At 42.2% G+C, this 14,470-nt stretch overlaps 1 protein-coding gene across 4 annotated transcripts in view; it reads right to left on the reverse strand.

Annotated features, from left to right (window-relative positions):
- Window positions 1-14,470, reverse strand: part of CASK (calcium/calmodulin dependent serine protein kinase) — a 268,122-nt gene that overhangs the window by 94,463 nt on the left and 159,189 nt on the right. For all 4 annotated transcript variants that reach the window (XM_066599973.1, XM_066599972.1, XM_066599971.1 and 1 more), the window contains exons 10-11: window positions 12,871-12,970; window positions 965-1,086 (exon numbers count right to left, since the gene is read on the reverse strand). In XM_066599973.1, the coding sequence (XP_066456070.1) occupies window positions 965-1,086; window positions 12,871-12,970 (222 nt within the window). The remainder of the gene's footprint in view (window positions 1-964; window positions 1,087-12,870; window positions 12,971-14,470) is intronic.

Genomic DNA, 14,470 nt, shown 5'->3' on the forward strand with positions numbered 1-14,470 from the left:
AGTCAAGTTCCTACAATACACGCAGTGTATCACATATGACTGATGAAATGGCTTCTGTGATGCTTCCTTGCAGATCATGCATAGTGGGTGGTAAGGGGGGCATGTAGACTCCAACACTCACCCAGAGAAATCAGGCAAAACACACTCACCTTGGGGGAGTTGTGCATGTGCTTCACATAGGCAGGTGGGCTTTCCCTCCCAAATTGTGACTTTATGTTTGTTCCCTGTGCCAAAAAGGTAGAAGGCAGCTAAATCCTTAAAGCTAAAGATTCTATAAAACTATCGCTTTCCATTAGGGGTTGCATATTGCAGAAAAAACATCCTCACGCTTTGTCGTCTGATTTCAGGACCGGTAACAATTGTAATTGGTAGGGATAACATTGCAAAAGTTTGTGCAGAATCTCCCACACAGTCGGCTGCGGGACGTCGAATTCTCTGCTGGCTCTGATGGTGGATTTCTAAAGACACAGACATGCTCCACTATTTTCACACTTACTGGTGGATGGCCGGATGATTTCCGCTTACAGATGCAACCTTTCCTTAAAATTAAAGTGCCACTTACGAATTGTGTGCCCAGTAGGTAAATCTTCACCAAAGTGTTTGAAAAGAACGCTGTACAGACCGGTAGATGTAAAAATCAAGGGCACAAAACGCTCTTCTGTCTGCATTGGCAGCCATTTTGCCCCATAAACCCCTAGTGCTATCTATGGCAGAATAAAACTTTTTGGGCCTCATTTAGCAAAAGTGTCTAACAGCTAGACTGTCCTTGTTGCCCACAATACTGCTGAGTTTGCTTCTATTGATATCACATTTATGTATCTGAGTGCCATTAAACGTGAGTTATGAGGGTTTCAAATTGGGAAGGTCATTTGTAATAACCCTGTATAACTTTAGTGTCAGTAGACAGATTTGCGATTTCTTGGTCTAAGTGGCGTCTTTGAGAACACAAGACACAGAAACTTACATCTAGAAGTGTGTGCAGGTGCTGATCTTGGAAAACACTATGCAGGAAATCAAGGTCCTTCTCACTGCAGTCCGTAAGTGCGTGGATCTCCTCCAGGCTATCCAATACTTGAGACACGGCTCCTAGAAGCAAACAAAAAGGGAAACAAAACCATGAAGCACATTTCTATGGCAAAATGACCTTTGGACAATAAAGGCAGTTGACTAACCATGATTAATGACAGCCATTACCTGAAAAGGCAACGGACATTTAGAAACACGAAAGAAGCAATAATGGTTTAAACAAAGGAATAAAAATATGAACCAGTGAGAACAAGTAATGACGACGTCCATGAGCTGAAACTATGAAAATATGGCATGTTAATTAATTACATTCTTGATAACAGAACAGAGATAGAAACTTGACTAAAACCCATGCAATAGCTACAAACCTCTACTTGCCACAAAATCATGTATTACAGCAAAGGCAGCCAAAATCAGGCACATTAGTATCTACTGGCTGGCAGAATGGCACGCAATCCTGCAGATACTAGCACATTTATGGATAAAAGTACAACGTTTTGTAAAGTTCAGTAGAGAATTACCAAGTAGATCACTAGGGCCACCTGGTATGGGGCTCTCCATAATACAGCTATTACTAGAACGCATCTGCGCAAACGAAAATTGGGGATTTTGGAAATGTGAAGACTTAGCGTACAGCCGGATAGAATACATTTATGGCATTGGTTTTATAACAGTAGAGCCTCATCATATGCGTGAATTAAACGAGTTAGAAAGTGTTGTTCTAAATAGAAAGTGTTAGGGCCCACTAGGGCTCATGTAATAGCGCCCTTATACTGACACTAATGATTGTTGGAAGTACATTAACCCATGTATACAGACATCTGCTTGTCACTAGTAAAGGAACAGCATGAAAGATGGAAAACAATATATATGTCCAGCATGAAAAAATACATAAGTGGCACTAAATCCTCAATCAGCGCTTGTTCTGGGCCGTTTACCTGCCCAAGTAATAGGAACCCAATACAGGACAGCTACTTCAAAAACGCTCACAAGTCACATTTGGCAGGACTTGTGTAAATTTGTTTTCACACCCTAGACTTGGGTTTAGAAAACATGGAAGCTGCAGACGTCATGAGAAGTGCATCTACGCTAATGACACGTTAACAAAGGTTCAGTGTGAAGGCTTACGGCAGCCATGTGCAGGCTGTTCACAAGTACAGAATGACCGTTTATGGCTCCTATGATTATTCTGCACTTCTTACAGTGTGTGACATTTGCTGCAGATGCAGATAGACCCCCCGCTTTTTTTCCCAGTTGCCACTGAAAATGTTTGTTTTTTTAAAATAAAGTTTATCAATATGTCCATCTGGCAAACCCCCGAACTGTCCCGTTTTCTCATGATTGTCCTGTGAAGAGTGTCAGAGAGTGTGAGTGATTTATGTAAATTTATTTAAAAGGGGGACGCTGCAGGCAGGGCCTAAACATCCCTAATGTGGGGTTGAGGTTACAGAAATCTGGGTTGAAAACCACGTCCAAAATCCATGTGCTTAAGGGTGCGCCTAGACGGAATGATTATCGATCACAAAATCATTCACACCAACGAAAGTGAGCAATGATCGTTCAGTTTAAATGCAGCCAATAACTAACGAAAAGGTTCTCGTTTATTTTCAACTTAAACCTGCATAAAAATCAGCGCCGGCTCGTAAACACTAATCATTCACTGTATCACATAGGAATGTGAGACACTGAACAATAAGTGAACGAGAAATACATGATGGTCGTAATGAATAGTACAGTCTAAACAGGCTGACTGATTCAGCAGATTTGCATTACTGCAGCTGCAGATTGTACGCAAACTAGCCTCAATCCACTGGGGCTAGTCCGCATGCAGAAAATCCCATGCGGAAGCCATGGCTAGAAGTTACTGTCCCCCCTTCGGTTTTGTTCACATGGTGGATTTAATGTCAAATCTGATATGGAATCTGCACCAATTTTGCATTTAAAATCCAGGTAAATCTACGGTATGTCAAAAAAGGTCCCATCCATTTAAATGGGAATCTGTGCTATAGTCTTTGCGGTGTGGATTTTTCCACGTGTAGATTTCACATCTGTGTCAAGAAATCAGCGGAATCTGCAAAGAGTTTACTGGAACGGATTAACCCCACTGAACTGAGGAGAGTCTGCTTGTAATCCACTGCATGAATGCAAATCTGCAACTGAAAACCTACGGATTTCCATTGAAATCCAAGTCAGAAAAATCCCAAGCGGATTACAGTGTGAACATAAACCTTACGTGTGCAGGATCTGCTGCGCATAGAAGCAGAAGGTGGTGTGAATACACTACAGAGCCGGAGTTTGCATTGACATGGGACACCCCTTTAAACCTAGATAAGAATGGTTAGAATCTGATGCACAGCAATGCCGAGCGGATGAAGCAGGGGCCTGAATCTCCATAATAAGGGCACTGGAGCACATGCTGCTTACACAACTCATATACATACTTTAATATAAAGCTTATTGGGAATTCAAATGCCAAGAATAATTAGAATGTCAATATATCCATAAATGTGCAAGTCTTCCAAAAAGTATAGGTGCTTCCTCTGTAAAATAAACTTGAGAGTTAGGTAAACTTAAAGAAACCCTGCGGTTCACAGCAGACATTTCACTATACATGCAGAATGTATCATTAAAGGGAATGCACGACCTAGATTTTAATTTACTAACTGAAACCAACCAGTGAAACCCATTCCATTTCTCTAATCTGCTTTTATTTTCAGATTGTAGATTTTTAATTCTATTGACTGTACATGACTATGGGAGCGGCCATCTTGCCTGAGCAGCAGAAATATGCTTTACAGTAGAACTCAGGGACCATTCACACAATGGACAGGAGCTGACTCAATTTCTATGGCAGGCTTTTCTAGGCATGTTCTTTGACCTGGGCAGAGGCCATTGTTGGAGGAGGTGAGCTGTGACCATCTATTGTGAATGGTAGATCGGTGTTATCTGTTTATAGGTGTTACCTTTCATTGTAACCCTGCCAGTGATGACTGCTGAAAAGTTCTCTCTACAGAACAAACTATCAGACTAGGTTTAGTAAACAGTGCAAAAGTTACAGGAGTTTAGCTTTTTTTTTTATAATATAGATCATAACTAGAGATGAGCGAGCATACTCGATAAGGCAAACTACTCGAGCGAGTAGTGCCTTATTCGCGTATCTGCCCGCTCTTCTTTAAAGATTCGGCTGCCGGAGCAGGTGACAGGTGAGTTGCGGCGGTTAGGGGGGGGGGGGGGGGGGGGGGGCGATCTCCCCTCCGTTCCTCCCTGCTCTCCCCCGCCGCTCCCCCCCCCCCCCCGAATCTTTAGAGACGAGCGGGCAGGTACTCGAAAACGGCACTACTCGCTCGAGTAGTTTGCCTTATCGAGTATGCTCGCTTATCTCTAATCATAACCATCAACAAAAATTCTTAAAAAAAAACGCAGCACATAAAAACTCGATTTATACAACAGGACATTTTCTGATGACACAATCCCTTTAAAATACCTGGTGCCCTCGTTTTCTATATGTTGCCACAGTTCAGAACTTACCACGGCTACTCTGCATATATGTAAAAGGTTCACTCAATTCAGTGTGCTTGCATCATCTGAGACAAGCCTCCCAGCTCTCAGATGGACTAGCGCCAAGTACTTCCTCCTTGTGTCCATCATGTATCTTGCCCTGGGGAGAAGGGGGGGGGGGGCTACCGAAGCATACTCGCACTGTATACGGCAATCGGGAGACTCTAGTGGCCATTTTACATACATGAAGAGGGGAATGGAAGTGGGATGAACCATGGCAGCAACAGTGAAAATGAGGGCACCTATACATGCCACATGTATAATGAAATCTTTACTGTGAAACAGAGGGTTGATTTAACAGCATATATTCTATATGAGCATGCAAATAGGGAGTTAGGACAAGAAGGATAAAGCAGTAAAGGAAAACAAAGGAATACCTACTTTCTGCAGCTAGAAGTCCTAGGAGGGCAGCATTAAGGCGGACAAAAGTGTAAAGATTTTCAGAAACAGCATGTTAGTTGCAAGCGTAAGCCAAGCATATTATAGTAAGTACACAAAATACAGAACTACACTAGGACAGATACATAACCTGTGCAAAATACAATAAGGACAAGAGAATCAATTTCATGTAAGACTTGTAAGCAGCCGATGCAGAACTAGAAGTCACATCTCAGATACAGAATGATCATTTCCACCCATGAGTCATTAATGCAAACACATACTCCGTGTTAACACAATAAATCAACCGCAGGATAAAAGAATTACCAGACTGTAAAATTCTTCTGAAAATATTACTGCATGTATGTAACAATATAAGAAGAGACTGCCAGTGTCATCCCGCAGGCACAAATGGGGTATTAACCAAAACTGGCTGGATGTAAACCTCAGTCTAAGAAAGAGGATTCACACTAATGGCTACTTTCATGCGGACAAAACTGCCAACCACAATACAAAAGTTAGTAACCAGACAGAATTACTAATGTGTTCATTGGAAAACTTAAGAGCGTTTCCAACTGGGGAAGATCAATAAAATGGACAGAAAGGGGACATTTTAGCCCAAAATACTAATCAGGTTTCAGCCCTTCTAGCCACTTAGTTTACTAGGACTCTCATCATGTAGGTCGGGGGACTAAGAGCTCATGTACAGATCCCAAATCCACTAGCCATAATAGTCTATGAACCACTGCCAAACCTGGGAGAGACTCATATTTTCACACAACTCATGGAGTCCATGCTGTATCATGGCCAGTAGTCTTTCCTAGAAGTACAGCAGTAGGCTCGTGGAGGTGCACATAGGTTAATATAGGTCCGTACCACGGACCGGATTCTAGTCCATGTATCTCTAAGTGCATTCATGCACTATGTTTATCCCAAATCCTTACTCAATTTTAAAGGGAATTGGTAAGCTCCTATAAATTAAAGTTATGGGATAAGAGCTGAAACACAGTATATGGGGAAGGGACTCCCAACAGTCTTCTGTGTTTCCCAGTTTGGATGCATGCAGCCGCAGCTTCCACGAGGACTACATAGGTGTACACATAGGATGAGAGAACTACCCATATGTGCCCATAACAAGATCAGGATCGAGTTTCTAACCAAAATACAGCTGGAGATAGAGCCTGTAGAAACACAAATCGGGAACATTCAGGAGTGAGAGCAGCAGAGAGAACTGCTCCCACTATTTCAATCTGCTCCATCTCTGGCAGTATTGTGGCTAGAACAGCAATCCCATTCTCGTTTTAAAACCAAGATTCTTGGCTTTAACCCCTTAGTGACCAGACATACGTATTTTACAGCAGTTACTAAGGGGACTTAAGGCCCATTTACACTGTGCGATGATCGCTTTAAAAAAAAAAAAAAAAAAAGATCACTAAAAACCAATCGTTTTAGCGATCATCGGTGTGTCTAAACGCGCGCCCATCGTGCACTGCTAGGTGATCCTTAGATTCAGTCCAACCTAAAAATCGTGGTTCAGCCTTATCAGCAGTTCTCCACGGGGAGTGCTGATAGCATTGTTTCCCACTGGAGAACAAATGATCTGAATGCAGATAAGAGCCCTTGGGCTATTCACTGCTTCCAGCTAAAGCTTCATTTGCACACTTAATTGCTCTTAAGTAGCTGAGTAGCTACTTAAAAGTTTATGCAAAATGTAAATGGGCTTTTAGGCTATCCCCTGTATAAAAAAAACAAACAAAAACAAACAGTAGCCTAGTCTAATACAGAGAAGAGCAGCAGCTCGGCTGTTTAACCCCTTAAATGGCCCAACCTTTAACCCCTTACCTGCCGCATTCAATAGTGGCCATGTCATGCACGTGGTTGACAGGAAAAGAGGCGTTCCTCTCTCACCCATTAGTACCCCACACTATGATTGCGGGATTCCAATTGTTTCAATAGCAACACAGGTCTGCCATGCATGCCAGCCTCTGACAGGGCCTAATGGGAAAGCTGTCAAAATCATACTACACAAGTAGAAAAATCCCTATATTTGGTATCAGTCTAATCATATTGACTCGCAGAATAAAGTTAATGCGTCGTTTATAACATTAGGTGAATGCCTCTTCAGCAGCAATCACGCAACCAAACAATTCCCGTAACTGCAAATTAGTGCAAAAGGAATTTCGACCCATTTTTACATACAAATGTGTGTCAGATAACAACACTTCTGGGATGCCTTGACCTCAAGTCATGCCACAGTAGCTCAAAAGGGTTATGGTTAGGACACCAACTTGGCCATTCCAAAATACAAGTAGTCTTCTTCAACCTTTCTTTGGTTGATGCATTTGTGTGCTTTGTCTTGTCATTTCAACCAACATCGCTTCAGCTTGAGGTAATGGACTACTGAGTGTACTACTTCTGTAAAATGATCATACGTCTTAGAATTAATTGTTCAGTCAATGACTGCAAGGTGTCCTGGCCCCGGAGCAGTCCCAAACCATCATACTCCACGATTCACTGTTGGGGTGTTTTTTTTCCCCTCAAACATAGTGTTCTGTCCCCAGAACATTTTCCTGAAGGCATTGTGGAACCTCCAGGTGATCTTGGGCAAACCTGAGACTTGGCAGCAATGTTTTTTTTGGACAGCAGCTTCCTTTGTTGTGTTTAGTATTCTTCTAATAGGTTTTTGCAACTTGTATGTAGCGTTTACTGTAGGAGAAGTCCGCATTCACCAAGTAAGCAGCAAAACTACTACAGACACTACAGATAGTTAAAACTGATTTAATGGATAGTATTCTTATCCAAGATATACTATTTAGGGAAAGTGGCAGTAAACACTGGGATAATTGTGTAATCAAGCATGGTAAAAGTTTAGAGAAAATGATTACACATCTGCCATGCAAGCCATATGGATTTCAATTCCATTAATTCAATAGTTAAAACGATGAAAAATCTGAGGAAAGTTTAAAAAACAAACGTTTATGCAGATAATCCTCTGGTGGAGTCGTGCTCTAAAATTACCGGTGTTGAGATTTTAGTCTTAGTAGAATCAATATACAAAAAGGTATGTTTAAAAAATAAATAAATAAATAAAAATTTGTGTTAATGGCTAATTTTTGCCAGAATATCTGCTACAGGCCCAAAGCTGTGAATAGATAGGATCAGGGAGCCTTCACACTTGTGATATCGCTTTGTTCGTTTAACGCAAATGTCAATAGGACTTTCTAATGTTAAAAACGCATTGCACAAAAAATGCAAGTTTGTATTTTGCAAGATGAACATTAGAAAGTCCTATTGACATTTGCATGTAAAAAACGCAGCGATATCGCAATCGCAAGTGTGAAGGCATCCTTAGGGCTCAGTTTCCTTCTGTTCTGTTTGCAGTCTGCTGCGCTATTTTTCTGTACAAAAGAGAAAATTGAAACCTAAAGGGATGGAAGCAAAGGGAAACCTTTTCATATTCTTTCCCTTTTTTTGAAACCTCATTGAAAATCAATGTGGAAAAATTGGAAAAGTTTACTTTATTTTTGTCACTCTGCTTCAAATCAGAACAAATGGAAACCTCAAACTGAGCCCTAACGTAGCTGTGAATTCACCCTAAAAGTGTTGTTCATGATAACGCACTCATTTGATTATGATAACCAGATAAAACTAGGTACTTCATTCACTGGTCCTGGGTCATATATTGTCCAGGGACCAGAGGCATTATCAACTGCAGTCCTCAGTTTGTAGTGTTCTGCTGTGGATCATGGGCTTCTCTTCGGACCTCCAAGATGGCCACAGTGATTCCCCGACTACCCATACACATCGCTAGTCTAAGATATTACAAACTGTTCTGGCTGGCCAGAGGCTGCAATTAGAAGCTTGTGACTGTTATTTCACATCCGTTCTGCGGAAAAAGAAGTAGTGATGGCAAGATGCCCATCAGTAAGTCAGACCACATAATGCATAATAGCTTTTTTTTGTGAGCCGCATTCACACTGGTGTATAGCAATTAGTTTCTTATGTCCATCATTCACTGAAAGAAATTGAAACGACAAAAAGGGCAGGCACCCCCACTTGGGAAGGCTTCCCTTCCTACCATGCTGAAATTCATTCCCGCTTATTCTGACTTCCCAGGTGACAGGATCAATGCGCTGCCTTGTACTAATTATTTTCAACAGATTATGTACGCGGTTAAAAAAATAGAGTGTGTGTGTGTGTAGGGGGTGGGAAAGAGAAGGGAATAAAATAAAACCAGATTAGGGTATGTTTACATGTAGCGGATTTTCGTACATATATGCAGCAGATTTCACCCTTTCAATTGAATTCAAATTGGGTACTGGTGTCATCTGGTCACCACCACAAGAATGGGTGGAGATTTGGGGGAGGCATAGGTTACGCCTACAGCTGCTGATTTGCCCCCTCTCTCCGCTGTTGTCATCCTTCTGGCATGTAAGCTCCTTTGGCCGCTGCTAGCCCCGTTCAGCTCCATAAGGTGGCAGGGGTGCTCCCATCGGACTTTGCTCTGAACTGCACTCACACCTTGTGCCCTCTTCCCCAGTTGTCACGACCGCAGCAGAAACACACAGGGGAGCGGAGTAGCCCTCAGCGGCCGCATCCCATGAAGCTGCAGTAAGCAGTGGTACAGCAGGGAGGAGAGTGTCGCTTGCAGCAGCGGGGTCAAAGCAGTACATGAGTGGAGGTGTTAACGGACCGGAGAGGACAGGGACACCGTGGACGGTTGCAGCGGCCGCAGCCATAACAAGAGCACCTAAGAAGTTGGAAGCTGAGGGGTGTTAAATGGGCGGTAACAAGGTGTTACCCGTCACTGTGCACGTCTTCACCCATTCTTGTGGTGGAGACAAACTACACCAGTATCTCCAAATTGAAGGGGTGCAACTTGCAATAATTCAACTACTTGTAATGCACCCTAAGCCAGATTTTCAGCTAATTAAAGACGCAAATTTGTAACTTACGTTTTCTTGCCACTTTAGAAAAATGGCCGTCCCAATTGCCCCTATTCTAATCTGCACTGCTAAACCTCTCCCTACATCTGAAGAACCATAAAAATAGAAAAAGCTCTTTTTTTTTAGAGTGCAAGAGAGCTTTTTCTGTTTTTGTGGTTCTTTAAAATTTAACCCCTTCTCCTTTCAGTGTTGGGGATCACCCTCTGCTGCCACCTTGGACCACTGCACATGGAGGACCTGGGATTAGCTTTGATATCGACAAGCACACCTGGACTTCAGGTGCCGAGTGGTTAGTCCCTCTTCTGGGGGGTCCCCGCTCTGCGCCAGGGGAGCCATTCTACTTCAAAGATTTTTTCATACATGATAGTATCCATCTGGCACTTCCCCTTGTTTATTATTACGTCTCCCTACATCTGAAGATCATAGCGGCAATGGGGAACACCAGCCCTACTGGGGCCCAATATAGGGGGGACGCCAGCCCTACTGGGGCCCAATATAGGGGGACGCCAGCCCTACTGGGGACGGGTGTGATCCCAAGTAGTGGAAATAAAGCGGATTTTGCTACACTATTGGTGTGTATTTTGATGTGGTCTTTGCCACGGATCCACAACAATTGTGAGGCAATTATGCAGATTTCGATGTGGTTTTTACTGCAGATTTCCACTGCAGAAAATCTGCATAATTTCTGCTAGGTGTAAATGTACCCTAAAGATGCAAGACATTTGTCATTTTTACTCCAATATACTACTTCGGTTTAACACTGGCATACGAAAGCCAGTTTTTGTAAATCCTCTCAGTACGTACACCTATACCAAACTGGTTGAAAAGTGACAACAGAAGCGGAAACAGTTTTTTCCTATCCTTGATAGCCCAGTGATGTAGAGTAGAATACCAAATTCCCACCTAAGTATAAAGTGCTGGACAAATCGTTCTACCACAAGTCGCAGTTATTTTGTAGCTGTCAAAGTCTAAAACCGCAAACTTATTAGGAACTGCGGCAAAAACTGCACACATTTTCGCACAGTTTCAACTGCACCAACTGAATACAGCCCAACAGCTTTGCGATTTCTCCTTGGCAATGGCTTCAAATTCTGAAGTATTTAAGACAACTCTCCAAACCAAGCACCCCTGCTCCGAAAGCCTAGATAACTACATATGAAGAGAGGCTGGTTGAAGTCTGCACTTGAATCTTCCTACAGACGTTTGGGTGTGCACTCTCTAAACTATTACATCAGATGATCATAGAGATATTCTGTGTATATGTTGTACCTGGCACATATTTGTAGGTTATAGGTGCTTTCAAGAAAAACATAAAAAAAGTTTATAACACTAGTACTAGCATTATAAAAATGATAATCGGAAAATCTATGTGGTTTCTAACACCAGGAAACCATAATTGCACAGGCAAAAATAGCAGAAGAGGATATTCTAACACCTCACAGACAAACCACACTACACTTCTATACTTACCCAAAGTGTTAAAGTATGGTAAATCCAGAAAACAGAACACCGAGTATATGAAGAACAGAACAAATGGCTAGAAGCTCATCAACCCTTTTCCTAGGGCATATTGTGCCGATATGGGGAGGGAGCCTGCCAAAAGCTTGGATGGATTAATGAACCTTCATTGACTTTATTGGACAATACTTTAGGTAATGCAGTTCCTTAAAGGCAATGTGTACGGATTTTGAGAGATCCAAATCAACAGTTGAGATGCAATATTTTCTAGGGGGTTTGAGTATTAGCCATCTGAAACGTAGTTAGTAGTAAACACAGGAGCACTTTGAACGTAGCCCAAGATTTCATTTGCAGTTTACACGACGGAATCCGTTGCAGAATTTTCCATGTAGATTCTGTCTGTAAAACCTCAGCAGCGCGGCACTTAGATTCAGCCCTGAGTGCGTAGTTCCAATACGTATCCGCGTGATAAATTCCTATTTTTCTTTAGAGCCATAAAATAAAAATGGCCGCTGTCCGTACTGACTATCAGAAACATGTCCTAGAATTTAACTAGGGCGATTGTGCAGCTCAAGACCCGAGAGAGGGTGCAGCCCGATGCTGCACTACTTATTCCAGGCAGGCAGCCACAGTCCGCCCCTTCAATTTCCAATCAGGGGCATGGCAATACCAAATTCATATAGTTTTTGCTGTGTTGTACTAGACTTTTATAAAAATAATAATAATAATAATGTAATACTACTGATGATAATAATTTGCTTTGTGTTGCCATAGTCTGAGACCCTTACCATTTTCCGGCAATGGAGCTCTGTGAGGTGTGAACTCTAGTTTGATTGGTACCATTTTGGAGTAAATATGAATTTTTAATCAATATTCAATTTATTTTGAGTGGTGGGGTGACCAAATAAAGCACAGCAGCACTGTGGGTTTTTTTTCTTCCTTTTATTGTATTACCATAGGATTTCTTTACTTGTTCAGATTACAGGTGCAACAATATCAATAATGCTTTTTTTTGTTGGTTTATTCATTTTATGTTAAATGGGTGTGGTGAGCTTTTAAGCGGTTTATTGCTTTTTTCAACTGCAGCATCTAAGGGGTTAAACAACCTAGATTCGTGTTCTCTCCAATCTCAGAAGCGGAAACCTGCTGCTGACTGAGTGCTCTCAGCTCCACTCCCTAAAACCATGCGACATTCACCATAACACATTTTACACACACGTCGGGAAGGCGAAGCGAACCGCTCGTATAATCAATACACTGAGCATGAGCGTTGTTGTGTTCTGATTTTGACTGTAAAGGCAAATTGGTTTCCCAAAAGTACATTAAATATTTTGGTTGAATTTAAGTAATTTACAGCAGCAATAAGAAAGTTGGTGCGTTTTAGACAAATCGATATAAGTGACGACACAATGCAGTATTATACTAGTGGCATTTTTTATGTCACCAAAGAGGCATTTCAAAATTTGATATAAGCCGGCAATCACTTTTCCTCCCAGTGACTTACCTGATGAAGTTGGGTCTTCAGAAAAGTCAGGTAATTCCTCAGGAGGATCCCCGTAAAATGAGTTGAATTTGTGGCTAGACACAGCAGCTAAAACCGCTCCCTGTTTAAGGGGAAACCGATGACAAACATCAATGAAGAGCAGTTACACAAACAGCAGGGATTTATTTAGTAACATGTAGATCGGGTACAAAACATGTAATTCTAAGCATGAGCAAAAAAAGGAATTTATGATTATTACACATACATCATATTAGGAGAAAAGGATTGCCTTAAAAACCTGTAATAGTTAATGTCTATGTAATTGGGCGCCTCATTACTTAAAGCGGTATTAGTATCTTGGCCAATCATCGCTGTAATAAATATACCCCTTAGTTTGAGGCGGCCAGGCGCATGGAAACAGCTGTACAGAAACAGTGTAGCATGCTGTGCCATTTCCGTTACTCTCATTCACTTCTATGAAAGTTATGGGAAAGGCACAGGGCACCCCTGCCCGGCTGTTTCCGTACCCCTGATCACCGCATACAGCCAGGTAGGTGAGGGCACCACTGTAGAGATAGCTGCGGGTCTCAGAGGCAGGGTCCACATCTACCAGACTAACGATATATCCTGACATACACTATCTATCCCGTGGGGAGGTGATAAATGGGAATTTAGGTAATAGCATTTACAAGTAAACATAATATGGGTAAAATTACAAAAAGTCATTACATGCAAACAGGGAGGAAACCACTGGCAAAAAAATAAGACAGCAATATGACAAAACCACTGAACAGAAGACACACAGGCACCGCCGTGGGTATGCACTGAATAATGTTCTATATGTGAAGTTACTTCCACAACAAGTCGTGATTTATTGCATAACCGAAACAGCTGACAGTCGCTTTTTCAATTTAGATGTGACAGACTTTTTAAAATCCTCAATCAAACATAAAACCTTTAAACACCAAACAAGAGCTAATTAAAGGGCAACTACACTTTTTGGGGGGTCAACATTTTTTTTTACTAAAATGCATGAATTTTGGTCTGACCATGATTTTTTAATAGTGTTTGATTAAAAAGTTTCCTGGTTTGTCTTCTGCAGGTTCTACATATCACTGTATATAGAAACTGCAATTGCAATAGGAAATCTGTGAGTGAAGCTGGACTGAGCCCTCTGCCTTCTCCTCTCCTTCTTATTACTTATGGCCACAACAGTGTTTATCTCTGCTGTAGACATAAATTAGCTGATGAAAGTGTGCAGGAGAGAAAAGATAACGAATAGAGATGAGCGAACCTACTCGTTTCGAGTAATTACTAGATCGAGCACCGCGATTTTCGAGTAAATCAGTACTCGGGTGCAAAGATTCGGGGGGCGCCGGGGGGAGGCGTGACGGAGCGGGGGGTAGCAGCGGGGAACAGGGGGGAGCCCTCTCTCTCTCCTTCTCCCCCCCCCCCCACTCCCCGCTGCAACCCCCCACTCACCCACGGGGCTCCCCGAATCTTTTCGCCCGAGCACGGAAGTACTCGAAAAATCGCAGTACTCGGGTGAAAAGGGGCGTGGCCAAGTAGGTTCGCTCATCTCTAATAACGAATAAAAACCAAGTAGTCAGTCCAGCGAAAA

This window comes from Eleutherodactylus coqui, chromosome 4 (genome assembly GCF_035609145.1).
Source record: "Eleutherodactylus coqui strain aEleCoq1 chromosome 4, aEleCoq1.hap1, whole genome shotgun sequence".
NCBI lineage: Eukaryota > Metazoa > Chordata > Amphibia > Anura > Eleutherodactylidae > Eleutherodactylus > Eleutherodactylus coqui.